The sequence below is a fragment of the Oryzias latipes genome, chromosome 6, assembly GCF_002234675.1.
Source record: "Oryzias latipes chromosome 6, ASM223467v1".
Lineage (NCBI taxonomy): Eukaryota > Metazoa > Chordata > Actinopteri > Beloniformes > Adrianichthyidae > Oryzias > Oryzias latipes.
Window position 1 is genome coordinate 12,396,744 of NC_019864.2, and position 26,582 is coordinate 12,423,325.

Consider the following 26,582-nt stretch of genomic DNA (forward strand, 5'->3'; position numbering starts at 1 on the left):
CTGACGAGAATATCAGTTTTGTACATTATTTCGTTCTGTTAACTATCATTTATGAGGAAGAATTGCACAACATGCCAATATTGCAGAACATATTTCACTTTTCTTTTTGCAAATAAGTGTTCATTTGAATTTCTGTTGTAATTTTCGTTTGATTTTTTTTTTGTTTGTTTCACTGCTGATCGATCAAACAGGTGTTCGTGTAGGCTGTTAATTGTAAGACTTGCTTTGTGAAGTCGTCATGTTATTTCTGAGAGGCAGTATTGTCATTTTCACTTTCACGTGTTTCTTCCATCTGACGACGGTGTCGCTGTTTCTCATTTCACCCGTTTTTGTGCGTACGCCTGGGTCAGAGCTTGCGTGAAGGACCGCACATTTTCCCGTCAAGTTTGCTTTTTATAAATAAACTACTGCGTAGAGAGTGGCGTACGCCTTCTTTTGTGCGTACACAACGTTTATAAATGAGGCCCCAGGTCATCTGGCGCAGCACCCCATCACTCTCCTTCTTGGTCAAATAGCCCTTACACAGCCTGCAGTTGTGTTTGGGGTCATTATCCTGTTGAAAAATAAATGATGTTCCAACTAAAACCGGGTGGAATAGCATGCCGCTGCAAGATGCTGTGGTATCCATGCTGGTTCAGTATGCCTTCAATTTGGAATAAATCCCCAACAGTGTCACCAGCAAAGCACCCCCACACCATCACACCTCCTCCTCCGTGCTTCGTGGTGGGAACCAGGCATGTAGAGTCCATCCGTTCACCTTCTCTGCGTCGCACAAAGAGTCAAATTTGGACTCCTCAGATCAAAGCACAGATTTCCACTGGTGTAATGTCCATTCCTTGTTTATTTAGCTAAAACAAGTGTCTTCTGCTTGTTGCCTTTCTTTAGCAGCGGTTACCTAGCAGATATTCTAGCATGAAGGCCTGATTCATACATTTTCTACATTATTGTAGAGATGTGTCTGCTGCAAGAACTCTGTGTGCCATTGACCTGCTCTCTAATCTGAGCTGCTGTTAACCTGCCATTTCTGAGGCTGGTGACTCGGATGAACTTATCCTCCACAGCAAAGGTGACTCTTGGTCTTCCTTTCCTGGGGCGGTCCACATGTGAGCCAGTTTCTTTGTAGCGCTTGATGGTTTTTGTGACTTCACTTGGAACACTTTCAAAGTTTTCCCAATTTTGAAAACTGTAAGCAAGTGGGAGTGATGGCCACTCGTTTATCTGTACTTAGCTGCTTTTTTTCTTGCCTTAACCTCCTGAGACCCGGCCCAGTCATTTATGTCCTCTATAATGGACATTTTGTTTACCTGTATATTTCTAAGGAATTAAGAGATACCTTTCCAAATCCTACTCTACACTGTAGAGGACATCCTGGGCTTTCCAGTGATGTGTCATTTGATGAGTTTGCATGCTGGGAACTTAAAGTTTTACCTCTACCAAGATGGCTTCCATACCATTTACCTTTTTTTATGGAAAGGTGAAAGGCAAGTCAAAAAGTCTGTATCTATTCATTTTTTTACCATAATAATTATATATATTCTTGGTCATAAACATGTTGGGAACAATATTTTTAGATCTAAAAACAGTTTCATGGTTGCTGTTTTAAAATAGCAGGCATTTAATGAATGTCCACTGTAGAGGACACCGGGACCATTTTAATGTATTTAATGGCTGCACATTATTTTAGGAGAAAGAAGTGAAGCTGAGAGGATTCTGTACCAGATAGTTGAGGAAGATTCAGATTTGGAGCTTCAGGATGATGAAAAGGATGAGGAGGATGAGGTTCAGGAAAAAATAACTTGTTTTTTTAATTAACTAGATTTTTTTTTGTGTTTTTTAAACAACCATCATAACATGTTTACACCTGTGCTAGCAGGGCGCCCTGCCTATCAAGATGACCCCAAAGTTTGTGAATACTGGTGTCCAATCCTGTACTTTTCACAGTACATTGATAACATTTTCGAAGATCTGTTTTTGATCTAGTTGTGTTCCAACTACCGGGGAATCACACTCCTCAGCCTCCCTGGGAAAGTCTATTCCAGGGTACTGGAGAAGAGAGTCCGTCCTATAGTCGAACCTCAGATCCAGGAACAACAGTTAAGTTTCCGTCCTGGTCGTGTAACAGTGGACCAGCTCGACACCCTATCCAGGGTGCTGGAGGGATTGCGGGAGTTCGCTCATCCAGTCCATATGTGTTTTGTGGATTTGGAGAAGGCATTTGACCGCGTCCCCCGTATCCTGTGGAGGGTGCTATGGGATTATGGGGTCCGGGGAGCATCACTGAGGGGTGTCCGGTCTCTGCATGACCGGAGCAAGAGCTTGGTTAGCATAGCCGGCAGTAAGTCAAACCTGTTCCCGGTCCACGTTGGACTCTGGCAGGGGTGCTCTTTATCATAGTTCTGTTCATAGTTTTATGGACAGAATTTCTAGGGCACAGGCAGGTGCCGTTGGGGGTCTGGTTTGGGGACCACAGGATATCATCTCTGCTCTATGCAGATTTGGCTTCATTAAGCCGGGACCTCCAGCGTGCATTGGTGTGGTTTGTGGCAGAGTGTGAAGCGGCTGGGATGAGGGTCAGCACATCTAAATCTGAGGCCATGGTTCTCGACCAAAGAAAGGTAGTTTGCCATCTCTAGGTGGGTAGAGTGTCCCTGCCCCAGGTGGAGAAGTTTAAATATCTTGGGGTCTTGTCCATTAGCAGGGGAAGACAGGAGCGTGAGATTGACAGGCGGATCGGAGCAGCGTCCGTAGTTATGTGGTTACTGTTCCGGTCCGTTGTGGTGAGGAGAGAGCTTAGCCAATAAGCAAAGCTCTCAATTTACCGGCCAATCTTTCTCTGCAGCAGATGGTCCAACAAGTGACAAAAGAGTGATGCAGAATTTTATTGTTTTAGAACAAAATTTAATGTTTTTTGGGTGAATATCACTCTAAAGATTTAATCTGCTCCTTTTTTCTGATTTACCTAATTAAGTTCTACTTTCACAGAAATATTGTTATGTTGTCCTCTACAGTGGACATGTTGGGAAATTAAAATAAAAAATATTTAAAAAAAAAATAAAATTGTAAGGTGTTTTTTTAGGCCTAAATAGATAGGAAATCACACAAAAACAAAAATTGGAAGACACTTTTTTTCCTCGGTTCTCAGGAGGATAATACAAATTCTAACAGTCTATTCAGTAGGACTATCAGTTGTGTATCCACTTGACTTCTGAACAACACAACTGATGGTCCCAACCCCATTTATAAGGGACGAAATCACACTTATTAACCCTGACAGGGCACACCTGTGAAGTGAAAAACTTTTCAGGTGACTACCTTTTGAAGCTCATCAAGAAAATGCCAAGAGTGTGCAAAGCAGTAATAAAATCAAAAGGTAAGTAAGGAAACAATAAATAAATCAAATACATTTTTTTCTTTTGTTTATTTGATTTATTTAAATCTTGCGTGTTCCTTTTTTCATTTCAAGGTAATTGTGTCAGCATTTCCATCGCTTTTTCTTAATAGATTTTTAAAAATACAGCAATCCAAAGTGAAACTTTATTAGCTGACACCTAGAATCTATAACTTATTTAGGATTTGCATAACTCGACTTAATTAACAGATAAGCACAGACTAAACTTTTGCAATGTACAGTATTTTTATTGCTGATGAATGCATGCTGATGAAATGAAAAGGATGTTTGTGCATTTTTAACTCAGGTAAGCAAACCTGTAACTGAAATGTAATGTGTGCAACCTGACACTTGCATTTCCATATCTATGACCACCGAAATTACAAAAATTGTTTCTTGAATAAGGTTATGTGTACTGCATATATGTTAAAATCAGAAAAGCTATAAGGAATTATTGGATTTAATTGTTTTTAAATAAAAATATATTTCTTTGCGCCATTTTGGATTTTTTAAATGACTCCTTCTCCATATTACGACGGAGTATTAGGGCCACCAAAAAAAAAAAATTAGCATATAATTCCTCCAGCAAATCAGAAAAATATTATATCTTAAAAAATAGTAATTTTTCTTTTGCCCTTTTTTGTGATTAGGTAGTCAGAAGATTTGGACATGGCTAAAGGGTGACACCGTCTGACAGACTTCAGTATTAATGATAATATTCCATTTGGCTGATGTTCCTGCAGTCCCCTGCTGTGTCCACTAGATGGCACTGACAGGGTGCAAAGAACTCATGTAAATCTGTCCAATAAGTAAAAAAAAACAATTTGAGGTTTTTAAAAGTTGCTTAAGATAACTGCTTTTGAAATGTTTTTTTTTTCAAAATGACCGCTTTGTTTTAATTTTACTAACAAAATCATATTTAATTGTTGACAAAGGGACTAAATTATTTCTGTTTATATTTTTATTTATAGGCACATAAAAAAACAGCAAAATTGAACTAAGACACCACTGCAAGCTCTGACTATGATCAAATGACTATGATCTGTATTCCATCCAAACTCAGTTTGTACATCTCCACGTGGCTGCATTTTGTGTACAATACTTTTAGGTTTATATGGTGAACTCATGGCTAATGTGAAGAAACCCTTAAGGGTTTGTGATGCCTCATCCATCTGGTCTCTTAAAGATGAAAGAAAGGACCTCGACTGCTGTTGTGTCCTTGCAGTAAGAGATTTGCTGTGTGTGTGTTTGTGTGCACACAACAAGGATGTTGGTGTACCCTGTGCGGTTATTACTTTTCTTTCTTTTCTGAGTCCATACTTGAATGGCTCTTATTTTCCTGATGGCACTTTAGGAAATGACAACTTGTGGGCTATACAAAGCAATTACATCTCCTGTGTCGGGACCCAAAAGAAATCTAGTATTATTAATAATGAAAAGAGGCTGGGAGGCACTTTCATATAGCAGATGTGACACTCCAGGAATAGCTCTCTGCCACCTTTGTTTTACTGACAACAAGAACCCTTTAACAGCTAACTGCAGCTGTAATGATTGATATATTATTTACACAGGTTAGAAATGCATCTGTTTTGCACGAAGCATTCTAACAGACATAAGACTTATGGGTAGATTGGCCTAAATGCTGGTGGTTACATTTGATGTGTAAATTGGTGTCATAGATTAAGGAGTTGAAATAAAAGTGTAAACAAATATTTCAGCTAAGCAGCTGCGCTCTCACACACAGTTATTTCGGTGGACTTAGCCCCACAAGCAACCATTTACTCTCCATTTTAATATGCAGCACCTGCTGGCAAATTCCACTTTAATTTGATTACAGCACTGAATGAAGGGATGGAACTCTTCCTCCTTAGAGAGTCAGGACTCTTCTTTTGAAAGGATATTAGACAGAAACCAGATAAAGTAAAAAAAACAAAAAACATGTAAAACAGAAAGAAAAGAAAATATAGGAGGGGTATAGCAACATCAGCTGTTCTTGATGGTATTTCTGGTTACTTTAAAGAATGCACTCTTCAGAAAAAAGCCAGGATTTAGAGATAAACTCGGAATTCTGAGAAAAAAGTCAAAATTCTGAATTTAAAGGCAGAATTTTCCATTGGCCTATTTTTCGTCTCCAGAAACAAACGAAAGACCTTTATGAAAGAACAGAAATAGATGGGTTTGGCAGTATTAAAATTACAGTAAAATTATAAATTCAAATAAAAAGGATTGACAGCAGTCAAATATTTAAAGAGAAAGCTGTGTTTGTGGTGTTTTAATATGTTCTTGAAGAATTTCTCAGATGATTGAGGAGATATCTGATAAATGTTAAGCTCAAAATTACGTTTTTGTGTATTTCTGTGTTCAAATTGTTGTGAATCCGGAGCAGATGGAAAAATTCCATTCGAAAAATGGAACTCAACATTTGGCAGGCCACAAACTTCATGCTCCACTCTATTCTGATGCATCCACTTGCAGATGACTACATCCATATTCGTCTTTGTTTTCCTCATTGAAGCTGGTTTGGCTCAAAACACTACAACTGGCTAGTTCTAATATTTCTCACCATTTTTGTTGCCCCGGAAATGTTAGTTTGGGTGTTAGGGGCTAAACAGAGAACTCTCAACACCAGGGAGGGGACAAGTGGTCCCGCCCACAACTTGGAGACAAATTTTTAATGAGCTACTGCTGCTCTGGAGAATCTATGTCGTAGAAAACAACAAAAGTTCTTTTCGATTTTGGCTAAAAACTGAATAATCATAATTAAAACACCACTGGGAACGTTTTTACATTGTATCAAATGACTGCAACTTTAAATGAAAAATGGATCCTATTTTGGTTGGAAAAGCACAGAAACTGATTTTATGTTTTAAAATTTTAATTTTTCTCTTTTAATATTTTTTTTGTAACTGTTTCAGTAGAAAACTCTGGAGTTTGAATAAAAAAATAAATATCCATCCACTAAATTAATAATGCTTTTATTTTGGGGAAAATATGTACTTGAGAGCATTTCCTAAGAAAGTCTTTAATTTTGTTTTTATTATCTGAAGAGTCCCCTGGAGTGCTTTTGAGTACCACTGTTTGAGAACCACTGTATTCAATAAGGCGTGGCTGCAATCAAACCCATTTGAAAGCATGTGAAGTTTGCTCCTTCATCACCACAAGGGGGCTTCATCGTCCCCCTCTTGTTCTCGTTGATCTCCCCCCTCTCTCTCTGCTCAGTCTCCTCTCCTTCAGCGGCTACATCTCTCAGTCGCGCTGCTGTGGGAGCGTTCATCGGGCGGATGAGGCAGTGCAGCTCCGAGCATCCTCCACCCTCTGCTCTCCACCTGTGCAGCAGGACAGCGCTGATGGAGCAGACCTTATTTCACCTGGAGTAAATTTCTGCGCCACTCCTACATTTTTTCTCTCTCTTCTGGATTCTGAATCTCCCATCATTTCCACCTCCACATCGGGCAGCTGAAGTTGAGACGATGCCTCCGCTCGGCATATGGGATTTGTAATAGCCTCACATGCGAGGTTGATACATCATCTGTGATTGAACCCCCCACCACCCCCTCTCCTCTTCTAAAGTGGATGAAACATGGACTAATTAGTTAGAAATACAGCCACCATGGGAATATTCCAGCTATTTCTGGTTCTTTGCATATTTTTCGCCTCCTCAGGTAGGACACAACTCTGTTAGCCTTTAAGAAAACAAATTTAAGTACATTTATTTTAATCCAAATTCATTTCCGTTGCAAACAGGACTATTTCACCTGCTTTTACAAGTGCTGTGATTGTAATGATGGTGTTTGAAATAAGTTGTAGGATTCGGGGTTGACCCTGCCCTGCGCATCAGCGTATTCGATGAACTCAGGCTTGGAGATGGCTTTGATGGACTCACTCAGGTCCAGGGCTTCCACAGCGAGACTAGAGCTTTCCACTTCCAAGGTACTGAAACACACGACTCTGTTTGAAGGCGAAATGTGATCACGAGGCCTGCTTTAGAAGAAGCGTTAAACATTTTCTTTCAGCTGTAAAGCCTTGATGAAGATCCTCCACCAATGACTGATAAAGACTTTCAGATGGTTCAGTGATCACATACGTTAGCCCAAATGCTCTGATCATTTTTGTTTCCCTTTTGTTTTTATTACACTCTGCAGCATCTTTACCAGTGATACAAAGCTTTCCAGTGGTTTTCCTTTGTAATTGAAAAACGGCTTAGAGGGCTTTCTGCATGTTTGAACACTAAGTAAAATAGTGGGAGACCTAGTTTATCAAAAGAGCAGGGATGCTGGGATTTCCTAGTCTTTGGGTCATGTGAATTTCAACAAGCGTGAATTTTACTTTATTTTGAAGGTGTAGGCTTTGTTTTTGAGTAAATTTGTTGTGTTATCTGTGCTATTTACCATCATATTATCTAATAAGAAAAAAATGTTTTTTTTATTTACATACAAAAATAACAATGTTGGTTGATGGATGGGAAATTACACAAATAATGTCTCAAATGGAACATTTTTTCCCAAAGCATAACAACTAAGGAGAGAAAGATGTGACTTTTCTTCCCACTTGCTTAGCTGAAATCTTCCAATTTTTGTTCACAACCGCTGAGGATGCATCGCTTCTGCACAGAGTAGCAACTCCAGCATCTTTGTGGATGCGGGACATTTGATGTCTGAGTGGATGGAAGGAGGTATATTACATGGAAAGAGTTAGCGACGGGGTCGAACAAAGATCCTTGTAAAAAGAATCGCTTATTGCTTTTGTCACAAAGCAACACTTGCTCTCATTTTCCGGCATTACTTTTTCTGAGTACGTTCAGTCACCCGGGCTGGGAAGGCGGCAGGTTATTTATGGCAGAGCTCGCCTCCATCCTTCATTTGGGATGTCTGTGTTAAGTCAGTGATGATGGGTGAGGGGTAGGCAGACGGAGGTGCACCGGTAAAGCAGAGATGGCTAGTTTGTTATCAGAAACAGACAGGGAGAGGCCCGTTCAGGAGATATGCAGAAATGAGTGAAGGAGAAAGAGCGAAGGGAGTGAGGCGTGTGCCAGCTGTTTGATAGACTGCGTTGATGCACACAGATGCATGGCTGGTTGGGACCAGCAGACAGGCCCACAGTGAAATTCTGATGCTCATTAGATAGCGGGCAAAACGTATCCATAGGTATCCCCTTCACTTCCCCTGCCTAGAAGGGGAGGCAGTTTTTTCTAGGAGGATACTAGAAACAGTGGTGGAAATGGAGAAAAACGAGGAATTGCCTCCCTGTGTGCTGATTTCTTCGTATTCCCCCTCTACTTAAGTAGGTTTTTCTGTGTTTCTGAGCAAGAAAGAGGCAAATAATAAACAGTGGGGGGATTTCTGTTTAGCAGGCCCCTGCTGATGCTTTTGAAGGTAGCTGTCGGAGCTACATTGGACGGCATAGGGAGAAGTGAACCTCTGGGAAAGCCTTGGTGGTGATGGAGAAATGCCTCCAGGCTTCTCCTCTCATGTCTTGATGCTAAATGAGATTTAGCCCCACAATGAAATTATGGCGTCATTAGCACTTTAATATCCAGACATCCAGATATTGCTCTGGATAAACAAAAAAACAAAATAAGAAGAAGTGGCCACACCCAGAAGCACTCCCTTCCCCCCACACATTTACAGTGAACCTCTCCACCTCTCTTGGTTTGAGTGGATGAATCCAACTCATTTGGAGCGTAAGCAGCAAAATGTAGAAGGATCCTTTCCCCTACAGCGCAGGACTCTTCAGTAATTGTATCTTCCTGTGCAGATGGGGGCGTCTTGTTTGTTTTACTTGAAAGATTTAAGCATCACCACTAAGGCTTTTTGTTATTGCTCCAGTGATAAAGTACAGAACTGCAGTCACAGCCAAATGCAATAGATTGACAAGCAGCCGTGTTCTATTGTTGTGCATCAGTGTGAAAAAGGTAAGGCAGAATCTGGCAGGCATGTAAAATGTGCTGAATTCGTCTTACGTTACAGATGCGCTTCTATCCTATACATACCTGCTGCTGCAGAGTAATACAGTTGATGAATGAATCATCGGGGAATAATTTGGTTCTTAAACCGCTGAGCTCATAATGTAGCCAATTTCTAGGAATGCAGTTTCTGCACTTCATTGGATTCTGCTGAGCCCATTGACATGGGCCACTGTACAAACCACTCACTCAAAGAACAGAAGATTGAAGACATAAGTAAGGCACGGTGTCAAACCACCTGACAGGATCCACAGAGCATTTTTCAGCTTTTTTTTAAAGCAAAAAACCGCAAAATCTGTGTTATTCTGCTTCAAATCACATTTTGAACTTTTACATGATAATATAAATAGACCAAGGATAGCTTCACATGGTTGTTGCTGATTCTTTGTTTCAAAGTTACCATATTTTTAGGAGTGTACGTTAATTTTTTTTTGCATAGTTAGGCCAAGGGTGCGACTTTTACTAATGTGTAACTTTTGAGTGAAAAACAAAATAGCAACAACCACTAGAGGGCACTGTAGGTGTGTGTATCAGCATTTGCTACTGACTGCACCACAGAAGAGGAAGTGCTGCTCAGTCTTACGCTACGTACTCACCACATTTAAGAAAGCGCTGATAAAGAATTCTTTAAGGCGCTTTTAGCATTCGGTGTTCACACTGGACTGTTGCTAACCGATACTAGCACATGTACTCACAGTTGGAAGAGGTTTGGTGCAAAATTGCTCCAGGCTATTTTGTTTCGCATGTCTATTCTGACATTCGAAAGACTTTGTGTCATAAAATCCTGATCCGCAATTGATAATGTCTCCTTCATAATCGGTTTTTAACTGGTTGCCACTTCCATGTTTTGGAAAGGATGCTACTCATGTCACTTGCTGAACTTGAAGGTCAAAGTTCAGCTGTTTGGCCTTCAAGCAGTCGAAAGTTCAACTTATTGAACTTGCAGCGCATGTTCAACCATCCCCCAATTTGAACGTAGAGTCTGACAACGGACTCAAAAATTTGCATAGCTACGCATAAATGCAAGTCTTTTGAATGCAAAAGCCTGAAAAGCGTGTCTGCGCATTTACATTTACACATTTACACATTTACACTTGTCTTTCAAAGCGGTCACTCGAACGCCAGTTGCCGAGGCCCGTTGTGTAATTTGAACGCACAGCATTACGTCGGCTTGGCGAAACTGTTCCAAAGCGGAAGATGAAGAATTTTAACAGAGTTAGTGATTTAAAGTGATGTACAGAATTTAGTTGACTTGTTTTCTTTATGCTATGGTTTTCTGAACAATTGTTTGTGATGCACTAATATACAATGTTTTATGAAGCTAAAAAAGCATCAACGTGTGAAGCATGCAGATGTTTCCTCATAATTATGATTAATTATATTTCCATTATTTTGATTGGTCTTTCAAGATTAAATAAATGTTCTTTTTTGACCCCGTATTTTGTCAAAATAAATGTGTCCTCTTATACTATGGGATGTTAATTGGTCTGAGAAGAATATTCTTTTTCACTTGGTATGGAGAAAAGAACTTTAGCTACTGAATTTCCAACATCTATCTTGTCATGCAAATTTCTTCTGACTTTCTGTCTAAAACAAGACTTATTTAGTAAATACCAGCCCACACTTACGACTCAAACCCTGTCATTTTCTAATGTTGCTTTTTGTTGTTTATGTTTAAACAATTGTTTGAACAAAATTTAAATTTCCTCTTAAAGATTTTTTTAATCAAATTGACTTGAAATGGATATCCATGAAAACGTGTCAAAGTAAATCACATCCCTTAGTGTTTTAATGTGGGGGTATGGCATTTCATTAGAACTTCAAGACACCAAAATCTGAGGAAAAGAGAATAATTAGCCTCACTTTTCCATTGAGAACAATTTATTTTTTTGGAAAAATGTCAGCATATTAGAAATTTGAGGGTTAAAAATGTTAAAATGGATAAATGAAAATCTTTCCAAACACATTATCATATATCAAATATCCCAGAAAGACAGAGCTTCACTGATTGAGATTGTGGTCTAGGTCAGAGGTTGTCCAAACAGTGTATAAAAAATGTATATAACAGCATAACAATTAATTAATGCTAGTCAATTTGTGGTTTATTAAAACTATCCTGAAGCCTATAGATATCTGTTATTTCTTTAAGAGATAAGAGAGGGAGGGTAGATAACATCCTCTCATTTAAGTAGAAAAATTAAACACACATATTTAATCTGGAAATGCTGCATATTTTCATAATTTCATTTCAGATAAATGCATTGATGTGTTTGTAAGCATGAATGAGAATTTATAGGAAAGTTTGTTAAATTGTGTTAGACTTAATATGAGGTTTCTTGATGATTAAATTCCATTTTTTTTTCATTTTTTATTTCAATCCACAATGAAGATAATCTTTCCCTCCATTTTCTATAAGCACTTCATCCCGTTCAGGGTCAGTTGGTTTAGAATTCTGTGGCAGCTGTCATCCGTGTGGGGAGGGGGGAGGTATGCTTATCGGCAGTCAATCTCAGATTTACTCCGTGTTGCTATTTTTTAAAGTTATTTTTTAAACCAATAAATAAGAAATGATCGTGTTTATATGTATGATTTTTAGCATTCCTTGAAGAAATTTTACTTTTTTTTTGTAAATTAAAGAATCTACGTAAAGACCTGTTAATAATTTACAGTTTTATAATCCAGTAGCTGTAATTTTTTTGTATTTTGCTCAATTTGGCAAATTTGTTACTCATTCTTTCAATCTAGTGAATAAAGTCATACCCATCTCCCTCAGGTTGTAATATTCTGTTTTCGGAAAAAGAAAAATCCCATGGTTCACACAGGAGCAGTAGAAACCATGGAGAAAAAGAGGTTTCTGTCCCTTCAGGGCTGTTATCCAGCTGGATGGCGGGAAGGCTGTCATTAGCTCTGTATATGTGTGGACATCAGACAAGCGGTCACTGACAATGCGATCTGAACAATGTGGAGGAATTGCTGGCAAAAGCAGTCCTGGAGGTGCCCTTGTCCCAGATTTCCATTTTCTCCCAGAAGACAGTGGAGAGAAGCCTCCCTAGAGTTAAAGTGCAGCTTTCAGAACGTTTTCTGCGTTGATGCCGGCTGGAATTGTTTACCTCAGTTCTATGTCAGTTCAATAAACAGCGCATGTTTTTTTCTTTTTGCATTAAATAAAATAAGATAAAAATCTGTTCAGATTACAATGTTTGCAATCTTGGATTGCAATAACATTACCAATAGCTGCATGCTTTTCTATTGGGACTGTTGGAAATGTATTTTCTTTAAAAACACAAACCTGCTGTCTGAGCTCTCACATTGTGACATCATAAAGTAAGGAACAGCCCCTTCAAGAATCTGCACCGCCAGCACCCCACAGCCCCCCCCCCCCCCCCCACACACACACACACACTTTTTCCACAGAGCTGGCAGTGATCTGCAATAACTCTTTTTATCTTATACACACAATATGCACATCCATCTTTGCAAAAGTTTGGATATTGTTTGTTTGTGGGCGAGACGGAGACGCTCTGCCGAGACTGGCTCTAGGGTTACGGCATGAAAGGGGCGTCACCCGCACGGAGAGAAAGGCGTTGCCTCAGAGATCCAGTTGCCCTACTTCTAAATAGGGAAATGAATTGTGAAAAAAAAAATTCATTAAAAACAGTTCTATAGTGTGCAGAAGGTAATATATTATCACATATATGGAAACAGTGTACTCTGAAAGATTTAAGAATAGCATGAAATAGGCCCCTTAAGTCATTTTCAATATAAAACACAGATCCTCAACATAAATCTTCTTTATACGCTGGATTTGGTTTTCTAGTTAATACAGTTAGTAAAGTAAACCAAAATGTGAAAAACCCTCTGCCATTTTAACGGGACATAATTTTAGAAACACCGTTTCTTCTTTTTTTTTTTGTTAAACCCTTTATCATTGTTGTTCTTGGAAAATTATTAAAATTATTACAGGGATGAGCGTTTCTAAGTTATTTTATTTAAAAGGGTGACCCATGTAGATTTGAGTAACTTGCTGCTTTTGTTAGGTTGACAAGCATTTGACCAGGGGCTGCTTAAACACATAATACACTATTAAAAAACACTAAAACAAATAAAACACTATGTAGATATGTTCACAATGCTTGTGGCAACATGCGTGGCTACTTCCAATTAAGTCTATTCATATTTCAAGGAAGACTCCTGGATTTATCTGTAAATAATATTTTTTTTAAATTGAAAACTTTCTCCATTTCTTCAATGGCTCCTGCTAAAGATATGGTTTTTATTGACTTCATCAGCTTGGGGCTTTTAATTTAGCGGTGGGAGTAGACACTTTAATGCTACATTTACAGCGGGCTTGGAAACACGTGTTCAAATGACCACTTCCAGTGAAAAGTCCGTGTAAACACGAGTCAATGCACATTCTGATAAATGGATTCCACACTCAAAACTCTCGTTTTTACTTTTAGCTACGCACTTTCTGATGACTGTTGTGAGGCTCTTTGTACAAAATGCGCGGCCATTGAACGTGCATTGAAAGTTAAACCAGGTCAAACTTTGACCAATCAGAGACTTGGAGAGATTTGGTAGAGATGTAAAGATGGCGTCCCCTTTATTCAAAGAGGTTCCATTCATTTAAAAACTGATGATGGAGGAGGAATTAATAGTTACGTTTTGTGTCCGGCCGGAATTGTGTGACACCAAGTCTTTTGTATTAGAGAATAGAGCTGTGAAAGAAGATTTGCACTGCTTCAACATTTTGCATCAGGCTTCCTCCATCTGTAGATGGTGGATATGTGCTAGTAAACATTAGAAAAACAAGACAACCAAGAAGAAGCCCCACCCTGCTTGTCCAGTGAATATCCTGCACGTTCAAAAACACAGGTTTATTTTGTTCTTGAGCGCATGTCACACGCCCGCTGTGAACGTAGCTCAACAGTTTTTTTTTTTTTTTTTTTTTTTTGATGGAAAAGGAAAGAGGGGAAGAAGAGAGAGGGACGTTAGAGAGAGGGGGGGTAGGAGGGTGATAATATGAGGGGAAGGGGGGTAAGACCATGAAGCAGCATAAAGCAACAAGTTTACTGGTTGTTAATCATTATGGTAAGGTTCAAATGTAGTTCAAAAAGGGCGGGGCCTATCCACACACACACTCAAATGTTATAAACACACCTGCTAGCTGCAAAAATGTCCACCTGTCGACATGTACACAAAACAGATAGTGTTCACACGCATACTTATGCCTTAAAACCAACTAGTGTGAAATATTTCAGTCATTCAATCATGCAAACTGTTAGTGCAAAGGTGAGCTAACACCAGTGCTCAGGTGAGTGTTTATGTTCTTCTAAAATGGATGGTGGAACGTGACAAGAAGGAGGGTGAGTGCCCAGCCATCCCCACCCCAAGACCCCCACCGCAGCAGCAGCGGCAGCCGAAATCCCCCCAACGCCACACAGGAACCGGCAGGGAACAACCGCCGTCCGGGCGACCAAGCCCGCCACCCAGGCCAGGGCCAGCAGGACCGCCGCAAGGCCCCCAGAGCCAGAGAGCAGGGAGGCACGGAGGGAAAGGGAGCGCCGCCCCAGCCCAACCAGGAGAGCAGCCCCCCCGCCGCGCCGGGAGCGCCCAACGCAGGGCCCCACCGGAGAAGGACGCCCACAGCCCCAGACGAGCACCCCACCACCACCCAGGAGTTCCGGGCATCCCCCCGCCCCCACCCCAGGTACGAGCCAGGACCCCCAAGGGAGACCCGCTCCGCACTCCAGGCAGCCATCCGCCCGGCCCACGGTTGGTCCAGGGAGGAGCAAGGCAGGGGCCCGCCGCCCCCGCCCAGGAGGGGGGAACCCCGGGGAAAAAAGAGGGCCCACAAGGGGTGTTATAAATATGGCCTGGACAGGCTCGGCCATGTTGGAATTTTGGCGGGGCCCAGCGCTCAGGGGCAAGGACCAGGACCCACCCCCCAGGGACACGAACACCCCCGGCTCAGGTGTAATATGAACCCCCCCACCATGCGGAGAGAGCACCGCCGGGCCCAGGGAGCAAGCACCCAAGGGACATGGCCGCCATCGCCAAGGGGCCCGCACCCCCCACCAGGGAAGGGGTAGGGGACAGATGGACCCAGGTCCCACCTTCCTTGCAAAATGTGTGTGCGTGTATGTGTGTTTGAAAGGGTGTGTGTGTGCATGTGTGTGTGTTTATGTTGGAATGTATATATTGAAGGGGGAGGGGTGTGTGTACTAAGGGGGGTGCAGGAAAATTGGCGGGTAGGGCACTAAGGGGACATCTCCTGATTACTCACAGTGACGTCCCCTCACCCTCCCCACCAAGCTCAACAGTTCTTAATGCACTATGACAATAGCAGAAAAATATAAAAGTTGTGGTGTTGATAACTAAGAGTATTTTTTATCTTTGCTGGGGAAAATTTGAATTAATTTGCTTCCATTCATGATTGACTTAGTTTAAGATGGCTGTTTTAATTGGTCATATGACAGGAAATTGTCATTCTAGTCACTTTGGGTGTTTTCTCCAATCTGGTTTCCAAAGTACCTACCTGTCATTCACAGCATGGGGGAAATGCTTGAAAACCTTTGACGGTGTTGCACCACTGCAATTACAGTTAGAGGTAAAGAAGTATGTGAGAAAAAGCCTGTGGGAAAGCCGGGTGATTTGAGACTCAAGCCGTGCTGCAGGGTTCCTTTTTCTATATGCTGAAAGTGTGCTGGCTGCTGCCGCACGGAACAAGGCAGTTCAGCAATGCAGCATGTGTGTGGCTATCCAGGAGGGATTACAGCTGCATGTATCTACTGGTCAAACAAAGTAAGACCATTAGTGAGTTTAAGATTAGAGGTGAAGCTCTGGGATGGAAATGCTTTGTTTTAAAAGCACAATATGCCCATGAGGGAAGATTACGATGCATGCCAAAGCTGTCTTTCCTGGGAATGCCACTGAGCTTGGGGCTTTTCTAAAACTCAGGTCAGCTGATCAACTCAAGTGCTCCTCATGATCGACTGGTCAAAATATTTCAAATCTGTGCTGTTGCACTCAAGGAAAGGCTTAGCATGTTTAATGTGTCACATCTCTCTGCATGTCAGGATTGAGTGGCCGTCCCATCCAGGTGCCTGCCAACAGACAATACAGTAAAAGCCCCCTTTGTCTTTCCCCTGGGCCACACTGATCTGGCAGAGAGGAAGGGCTGGCTGGCTTCTGGCAGCTCCCATTTATCTGATGTTCTTTTATGTATAGCTATAAGGATGTGGAGATGACAGTGCCATTAGTTGTCTTAATCTTCCGCGTTGGATAATGCACTTGCCAGCTGTAGATGAACTGCTTTGCTATACGCACTAAACAAGTTAGACGAGCCATTTACTGTCCAGCTCCCCGGAGAGGCATTGCTTGCTGCCCCTTGGACTTAAAGTGCACAGGTTGTGTTGAAAGACCTTTATTTACTGTATAGGTCAAAGACTCATGGATGGTGAAATGTGAAGCAGTCCAAAAGTACAGCATCATCACCATCACCATCCTCCTTTATTTCATTTTCGGTTTGAGCACCCCCCCCCCCCCCCACACACACACACACACCTGCTTACCTTCTATATTATTGCCTGAGATATAATGTCGCTCTTTGATACACATGTTGCTCTTGGCTGAGCACTGATATGAGCATTTCAGATTAACCTTGACATTACAGACTCCTACTGTGGTATTTTTCTGATGAAAACATTAAAAAAAACAAAAAAACATCCAAAATAAAAATCGAACAAAATAATCATTGCTGTAGACTAGCTTGGATCTTTTGTTTTTTGTTTTTAGAGCCCATTGTGATGAAAAAATATGTTTTTGGTGTTTTTAGCATGTTCTTGTGGCGTTTTTCTGAAAATGGAGAACATTTATATTTATCAGAAATTGGCTTTGAAAACGCATTCCTGAGTATTTCTTTATTCAAATCGTTGTGAATCAGGACCAGCTGAAAAAAATACATTTGAAAAAGATCACATTTGATAAGGTAAAAAATATGCTGTGTGTGTCACAGGCTTCCTGCTCCGCTTCATTTTGATGGATCCACTTTTAGACGGCTAACGTCTTCATTTTCCTCGTCCGATCTGGCATCTGCTCAAAACTGTTGACTTAGTTGCACTGGTAATGTTGGGTTGGGATTGTGAGGGACTGCAAGCTAGCAGGACAGCCTGTAAAGAGAGAGCTCTAAGCAATTGGGAGGGGAAAGAGGGGCGGGGTCGCCCTCAATTCCTGAAAAATTTCTAATGAGGCACTATCGCTCTGCAGAAACTGTGTTCTAGAAACAACACAGGTTTTTTTTCATTTGGGCTGAAAAAAGTGGCATAATCATTCAATAAAAGACCACTGGGAATGCTTTGAAAATAGATCAAAAGATGATCAGAGTGGGACTTTAAGAAAATCATATTTAATTTTTTCAACAATACTGTTTGAATTAGATAACCAAGCTGGATTTGTTGATAAAAACAGGTTATAGTTAGGCAAAATTTGTGGACCAGCTGATTCACTTCAGACAGTAACAGTGAAACGTTGTCATTTGTAAAGCAAACTGTGTGACTTCACAATAAAAGCGTACATCACTAATGCACACTAATTGTGCATATCAGCATCATAACAGAAAACATGATGATGTTTTCTTTTGCACATTTTTCAACACAAACGCCAACATTTAATTCAGTTCCAAATAGATCCATCTCTCTCTCTTTCTGTCTGACGTTGTTTCTCACACTCTGTTGGGTTAATTGGTCGCTCCCATCAGCTGGAGGTTTTCTGTTAATACACTGAGGAAAAGCTGTCGTGCAGGTTTCCTGGGGCGCTTAAGTATGCCAAGGCATCTAGCATGCATCCCATAACTAGGATTGAGCTCTTTGATGTGATTGCTTCTGAGAGACGCCATAATTTATTGATGCTTCCATTAAAGAAGACGTTTGTTTGAATGGGAAGGAGAGGGGCACAGTGGTGGAGCCGAGGGTTCTGAACTAAAGACACACAAACAGCAGAAAGCTCCAACTCCAACATCACAATCTTTTCAGTTTTTCCTCCAAATGTCCTACATTAGCAAATGTGCCTCCTCCTCTAATAAATGAAAAAAACAAATGATTTATTTGTTTTTTTGCCTGAAATCATATACACAGACCTGACTGTGTCAAAGATCCAAAACCACAATTACATTTTCAGACATGTATGAGAGTGTATGACACTCTCTTTGGATTTGGACAGTCGCTTCTGCACAATGTTGGAGGCAGTGAAAAGATGCTGTGAGGATGTCTGAGCAAGTCTGGCAGAGGCCAAAGACAGTGGCTGTTGACACAACCGGGGCATCTGAAAAAGACCAACAAGGTCAAGTAGTCTGAGGAGAAGCAGAGTCTGAACCAGTGATGGTGTTAGAATGTGTGATGGGAAAATCTGATTGCAGAAAGCGACTCAGATCAGAAGAAGTGAAATATGTGTTAAGGTGCTTACTTGCTCTGGGGTAGCACAAGGCTTTAGGAAGACAAAAATATGTATTTTTCAGGAAATAAGAGCATTTAAATTCACTGTACCCCACAGTTAAGAAAAAAAATGTAAAATATTTATATTAAAAATGGATCAAGGTACAGTTATTCAAACTTTTCTAATATAAATAAGAAAAAAATTCCCTAAACAAAATCCAAATAAGCTATTATTGCTCCTATGAATGACTGTACAGCTTTATAAATATCAGGATTATATCTTAGAGGATTATAAAATTGTTACCATGAAAATACATATGATCAACACTAGTCAAAAATCTGAAATTTAAGTTTTGAATTATAAATTGATCAGTTGATTTGATTTTAACCCTTTTTTACATCTTTACTTGCAAAATCAATTTATAAATTTAATATATTGCTTTTTTTAATTCTTGTATAATTGTTTTAGGTAATAATAGTTTTAATGTTACAAACACTTTTCATAAACAAACAAAATTGGTTTAGCAATGGAAATGAAAAAAGATTAAATATTTAATGGACTATTACATCTAAAGGAACCATACACTTTTAGAGCAAATTGTGGAATATTTGGTCCAAATTAATTAAATGTTTAAGTCCTCTATAATCAATAGGTGTAAACAAAGCTGTAAACAAAGTATATGTCACATCAGAAACCCTAAAACTCTTCAACTTTGACTGCCTTAAAAAGTATGGACAAACATCTGCCCAAAGATAGTTTTTTTTTATAAACCAAATATTTTTTTCACCACTTTTATGTGTATGGTTTTGTGTGTGTGTTTTTTTTTTTTTTGAAGGTATGTTTGGAGTGGACACGGCTTTTGGCAAACTTTCTGGTCCCGAAAAAGCTTTTTTTTAAATGAAGAAGTCTATAGTCTGAGTGGCTTAACGGCTGTGATCTGTGAAGATTGCTGAAGATTTTGAAGGGAGTAAAAGCACAGAGCAAGACATCTGCCCTGCTTTTGGCTGACCCAGAGCAATCTTGATTCAGTTGGTGCTTTTCACTGCAGTTTGCACCATGAGCCCCATGCCTAAAAGAATGCCATTAGTAAAAAAAAAAAGAAAAAGAAATAAGATGTAAATAACACAAAAACATGCAAATGGAATGAGTAATTCTATTTTGGAAAAAAAAAAAACATTTGAATTGCAGAGGATTGCAAAGTAGATTTTTTATTTATTTATAGGTGACTAAATTATACCCAAACAAAACCCTGCCAGGCATAATGGCGGGAAAGCGATTTAGGGCTGTTCTGCTCCGTTTAGGTTGTAGTTTATTGAAACATTTTGGAGAAAACCTTAGTACCCAGAAATAAAAAAAAATCATGGAAAAAGCTGTTTTAATCCTACATCACACCCTACAACATTCATTAACTGGACTTGTCCTGGAAATGTTAAATTTTTTTGGCCATATCTTTTGCCATAAATTTGCCAAAGTATGTTTCTAATGTGCTTTAATGTAAACCACAACCGAACATTTGATAACATGTTTTGTGCCACAAAACTATAATGCTTGTCTTTTCTTGTGTTTTTTTTCCTGTATTTTTAATGGAAAATTACAAATATGTTTGCAGTCTTTGCAAGATTATCACATTTTTTAACTTTGATGGAAAAAAAACAAGAAGTCTTTTTGGTGTCACTTGGATTTGCAAAATGCATGAAGACTAAATGTAAACAAATAAAAGTACCTAATTTGAGTGACTACATGTGTGTACATATCAAAACCTTAGAAATTTAGTGAAAATGTTGATATTTGTTAACATGTGTTTTCTTTGTCCGGTATTCATCCCAGGGTCCTCCAGAGAAGTGAGAGCTTCTGCTGAGGTTTCAGCACAAATGCTCAAGAAGCTTAAAGGCAAGAATGAGTTTACGGTTCTAGCCACCGTCAAACAAGATCGTCTCAATTCTGGAGTCATTCTCTCCGTCCACCAGTCGGATCACAGGTACACAAGTCATCAGGACACTTTGAAGCTCTAAAAAGTTTTTGTGCAATAAACCTCAATGTAAAGTACAGTGGGAGGAGCTACTGTCCAAAGTTTTTAGCCTTGTTGCTACATGGATGTAACAACTGTTTATCTCATTTACACATGGAAGACACTGATGATGTTGAGATTGCATTTATTTATTTTGAAGAGCTCTACAAAAGCATCTGTAAACACCTCTGCATGCCTGGGTTCACAACATCATTCGGAGATTTTCCAGTATGGGGAAGTCCACCATCTACTGCAGTCTGAATGACGGCAGATTACTTCCCTTTTCCAAAAATCCAGTTTGACGACTTACTGTCCCGTATTAGTCAAAGGACCATTTTATTATTGTATACTCACAAATAAAAAAGTATGATAAAATTTAGGAGGAGATCGATTTGATTCTCTTCCATGTTGGTTTTGGATTAAACCTGCTGTTTGCGTCATTAACACATCACGAGCTGAGTTCCATGATTGATTGACTCAATGCCAATTCTTCGCCTAAATTCTGAATAAATTCTGTCCCGTCTCCCAAAAGGTTCTATTACCAGACCGCATCGCCGTGCTCAACGCTCAAATCACGCGCTTGGACCTCTGATCACACCTGTACAATGACTTAACATTGAAACTGGCCGCACTAGAGGTGCAAATCACGCTCGATGTGAACGCAGCTTTAGACTCTTAGGTTTTGGTCAATTTACTCACCTCACTGTATAAATATCAAGTATTTTTATCGTCCTGTGAAAGCAGTTGTTAAAAATTTTGGAAGTACACTGAACAAACAGTGTCAGTGTGCTCTTACACAGCACTAAAAGATTATGGAACCAGCTGAGTGACAGCTAGTTTGTTTTAAAAAGCTTTTTTAACACCAAGTACTTATTTAGAGTCTGTTGCTGCTTCTCAAGTTGGTGCAGAGGCTTAAATAATCTGCAAAAACATGTCTTTAGTTCTTTTACTGCGGTGCTTTTGTAACACTATAGTGGCCTGGAATAAAGAGGCACAATAAACATATAGCCTAAATGAAGCTCTGGTCCGGGTTAAGACATGCTTTTTAGTTAGTCTTAGACCTCCTCAGGATTATTATACTGATATGTGACCCGAGCTTGAGTTGGTAAGTCAAACGTTAGCTGCTTTACCGAGAATTTGATTCTAAAACCTTAATGTATTGATAAAATGTCATTGCCAGCTCAATGAATGCTGCATAGTCAGTCATAGTCTTGCACATGCACACTAAGCCCAAATCCTTACCCCTTTCCCATGACACACTATTTGATTCTGATGTGCTACATTAATGTAAATGTAGAGCATTGCATTATAGTCACTCACAATTTTAAGTATTATTGTATGGATGTAGGTTAGTGTTCTATCAAAGCTGCATTTATCCGAATCTCTTGAACTAGGGACTCTTTAATCAACAGATTACTCTACTGTACAGCTTTCCTTTCAAATCTAGCACTGACTCACTGTAGTAATTGTTGAAACGTGCTATTTTGTTGTTTCTTAAATGAAATTGCACAAACAAGTGTATATTATTTAATCTTCTATATGTAGGGTAGGCGTGTTCTCGAACAGGTAACTGTTGATTGGTCACAGAATTGGTAGAATTATAGTAGAAACAATATGTTGTGTGAATCCCATTAAAGCTGCATAATTTCCCCTAATTAAACTATAATTTGTCTACATTGTGTGTGTTTTTGTTCAGTCATGCCGTCAACTAAATGTTTGTATTTGCTAAGTATTTAGAGGTTTAACAGAATAAACGGGGCCAATCGTTCTAGGAGGCTGCAAATTATTCAGACTCCATCAAAGCATGGAGTCTGTAATTGTGAGCTGAAAACTGATTAAACAGTGTCTGTAGTTGGTATGCTAATGCTTTCATTAGTTTGTGGTAGCTGAACCGTTGGACGATCAGAACAGCAATCTCACTTTCTCATAATGCACTGATTGAACAGTTTGTACATTAAAGTCAGTCCTGAGCAGAGAGCTCACAGGGATGTTAATGACTTTCCCCGCTGGTGATTAGCTTTCTCAGTCATTCATATTCTACAAAGCAGCACCACACAATTTTATTTGGAAACGTGACAAAGACTAATTCTGCGTCAGAAGTGTAAGCGAGTGCAGTTATAGAGCTGGGATTAATGTACATGCACGACAAGGGGAGAGTAAATCTTTTAGATGCGGTTTGCAGATATATCAATTCCATGGCTTCACTTCCATGAGCGTCTATTTTTTCTTTTTTCCTTTTGAATAATGTTTCCAGCAAATAGCTCCACTTTAAATAAGTCTGACATTAAAAGCAGCGGTGATGAGTGTGTACTGGCAGCTGTTTCCATTAGCATCCCTGTGCTGGGTGAATCTCTGCAGCACGGTAAAGAGGATTCTCCCAGAATACTAATACTCCAGTGTAAGAAGTTGAACCTCCACGCTGGCATTTCTTTCATGCTGCTGATGTTGCATTTACCGGTCAGATTCTGAAGCTCCATTGTGCTTGACTACTGATGTGGCGTCTTCTTTCCAAATGGTTGTTTATAATGTAACGCTAAAAGTGGAGTGCAGTCAGTTAAAAGTGCCCTTTTCAGTAAATTCAGAAAAGTTAAGTTTGCATCTGGACGTACACACCGCACGTGGCAACACACTTTTGAGCAACCACTTCCAATAAAAAAAGTCTATGTAAATGCGCGTTTATGAGCGTTTTTCTGGCTTCTGTGTTTAAAACTTTGGCGTTCACACGGAGCTACGCAAGTTGCCGTGACCAATTTTGAGATCAATGTACAAAAGTCGTGACCATTGGACGCACGTTGAAAGTAAAACCAGGTTGAACTTATAGTAAGTAAGTACATTTTATTTATTTAGCGCCTTTCACAGGTAAAATCACAGAGCGCTGAACAATAAAAACAACACAAAACAATACAATAAAAACACAGAAACAATCAACTTAAAAATTATGTAAAACAAAACTAAATAAAATAAAATAAACGTAGAACAGAGATAACAATAAACCAGTCAGCTAAAAGCATGTTTTGATAAGAGTGTCTTTAGTTGACTTTTAAAATAACTTATGTATAATGAATGAATGGCATGTGAATAGCGTCCTTTTAATTTACATAAGGGCCAACCAAAAATGATCATGGAGGATAAATAAAGAATTTGTGTCCGGCTGGAATTCTTTAATGTATCAGAATAGAGCAGATTTTCACCGCTTATTGACATTTTGCACCAAGTAGGTGGCAGACATGCGTTAGTAAACAGTAGAAAAAGAAGAAGATGCCCCTTACCTGCCTATCCTGGGGAAATACATGGCTAAATGGACTTTCCATAGCCCACGTTTAGCACATTCTCTAGCTTAAGGCCAACACCAATAGGGTTTGAGCAAGATCACTGTTCTGATAAATATATTTCTTTAAGAAATATTGGCAGCAACATTTTGCTAAATTGTCTAGATTAGCTTGAACATTTAAAACTCTCGTTCACACATAACTCTGTAAGTTTTTACTACTGTTATCGGGCTCTACGTACAAATCACGTGACCATTGAACGCCCATTGCCAGCTTACTCCGGCTGAACTTTAACCTAACAGGGGTTTCAGAAACTCACCAATCTCGGAGAAGAGACAGTTAATCTGGTAAACCCAGACACAGCGACGAGCCCGTCGACATCAGTTTGTTTTTCTAATAAGGAAACACCATGGCCACTTTCCGACATGATGGTAATCCGTATCCTTCATTGCAAGGATGCTAGCAATGGACCGAACCCTTTCAGCTTCACACCCAATTAGCGAGATTTGCAACACTTCAACATTTCGCACCAAACCGCTTCCTATTCTGGGTGGCAGACATGTGGTGTGGAGAAAGATGAAGAAGCCCCTCCCTGTTTATCCAATGTGATTTTTTTTTTTTTTTTTGCTAAAGGGAATTGCTGTTTTTATTTTTTTTAGGTTTTTGGAGCTAGAGAGCAGTGGACAGCGCAGTGAGGTGCGCCTTCACTACCGCACCAAAAATCAGAAGGATCACACTGAGGTGTTTCCATACAGCCTGGCTGATGACCAGTGGCACAAGATCTCTGTGGCTGTCAGCGCCTCTCATGTCATACTACACGTCGACTGCAACAGGTAAGATGTTCCGTATGTAAATACAGAATGTCAAAAGAACATTTTCTGTTTCAAAATGATTCTAAATGCTGATAGAACTAGAGTCTCCAAGGCTTTTTGACTGCATTAGGAGACAGAGACAATTAAATCATTTTACAATGCTTAAAATGAATCTTGACTTACTTTAATGTCCTTTACATGCCCTTTACTTGATGTTCTGTCTTTTAGCTCTCTGCATTAAATCACAGTTTAAAGGTCTTCTCATTTTTTTGTATTTTGCCTCCAAGGAGCCAAATCTTATTAAAATGTTTAAGTGGATAGTTCTCCTGGATCTTTCAAGGTCTTTCAAAGTTTTGTCTGAACTTGAACTTTAGCAACTTTTTACAGCTCCACCTTTTAAAAAGGATATACATATGAATATTTTTGTTCAGCTCTTAAAGCGTATCAATAAATAATTTGGAATTTAAGTTGATAGTATTTAACCTGATTTCCACTAGCTTTGAGATAACATGATTGTTCCTCGGATGCTTGGTCGGAGCAACTTTTCATTATACATTTGCCTTAGTTTTGTGTGATAAAACGGGAGTTTGTATTGTGCCAGATGAAAATCCTTTCAAACTTTTAGTTTGTTTTTTGGCACATTTATTTCAAAAAGCATCAAAAATCAAATCAAAATTTAGCTGTAGTTTCATTAAAGTGCCGTATAGTGTTGTTTCTAAGATTGTTGATAAAATCAGTTAAACTACAAAAGTACTTTAAAAACGTGTTTGGAAAACTCTGATTGAAAATATAAGTTTGAGGATTAAAATATAAACTAGTGTGTTTATGACCAACAGAGTTAAAATGTTGGAGAGCAGCGATCTCTAACATAAATTAGACTGTTATGAATACAACTTGTTATCCTAACAATGTGGTACGAACCACAATTACACTCCTTTCCAAGTGGAGTTTGCTTGCGGTCCTCATGGTTGTGTGTAGCTTCTTCCTACAGTCTAAAAACCTGCTTCATGGGTTTGTTGTTGACTAAACCGTCCCTTAGGAGTGAGTGTGTGTGCGAGCCCTGCCCTTTAACTTAGGACTGTAACGAGAATCGGAATACCCAAATATTAGCGTCCTGTTCCCGAAAATACAAGTGCAAAAATTTGCAATGTCTGAGATTGCTGATTTCCAATCTTATAAATATAAAATGAAAATCCTGTAACTCATTTCCTCTTAAGATGGTTATTTTTTTCTGTAATTACATTTTTGCAGAACATTTATACACTTTTGTTCCTCATGTGATTCTTTTTGGTTTTGCTGTCTTCATACTAATACTTTACATAACATTAAAATATTAATTAAAGAACTGCCTATTATATAAAAAAAAAAACTAGATTTGAACACTGGTGACATCTTTTATTCGCTAATCATCAGTTAGACTTGACAGTTTGTTCACAAAATGCAGTTCAGGGGAGTACGACTTTGGAGAAATCACATCCTTTCTCTTTTAAGCTCAGTCAGACTCAAACTGCAAGTCAAACCAACATCAGCAATCCATTATATTGGGTCAGCTCAAATCAGATAACTTGATTAGCTTTTCAATCAGGCTTTTTTTCTTTTTTTTTCTGCCTGGGCTGTCCAGCAGACAAAGAAAAACAACAGTTTGTGACTGAAGATTAAACACCACAAAGTGAGAAAAGTTGGTTAAAAACCCAAATTCTCGACCTAAGAA

At 39.4% G+C, this 26,582-nt stretch overlaps 1 protein-coding gene across 1 annotated transcript in view; it reads left to right on the forward strand.

Moving 5' to 3' along the window:
• Window positions 1-6,620: 6,620 nt before the first annotated feature.
• Window positions 6,621-26,582, forward strand: part of nell2 (neural EGFL like 2) — a 96,278-nt gene continuing 76,316 nt past the window's right edge. Inside the window, exons 1-4 of the mRNA XM_004069509.4 lie at window positions 6,621-7,050; window positions 7,190-7,318; window positions 20,610-20,760; window positions 24,719-24,892. Coding sequence (XP_004069557.1) covers window positions 6,999-7,050; window positions 7,190-7,318; window positions 20,610-20,760; window positions 24,719-24,892 — 506 coding nt within the window. The 5' untranslated portion in view covers window positions 6,621-6,998. The remainder of the gene's footprint in view (window positions 7,051-7,189; window positions 7,319-20,609; window positions 20,761-24,718; window positions 24,893-26,582) is intronic.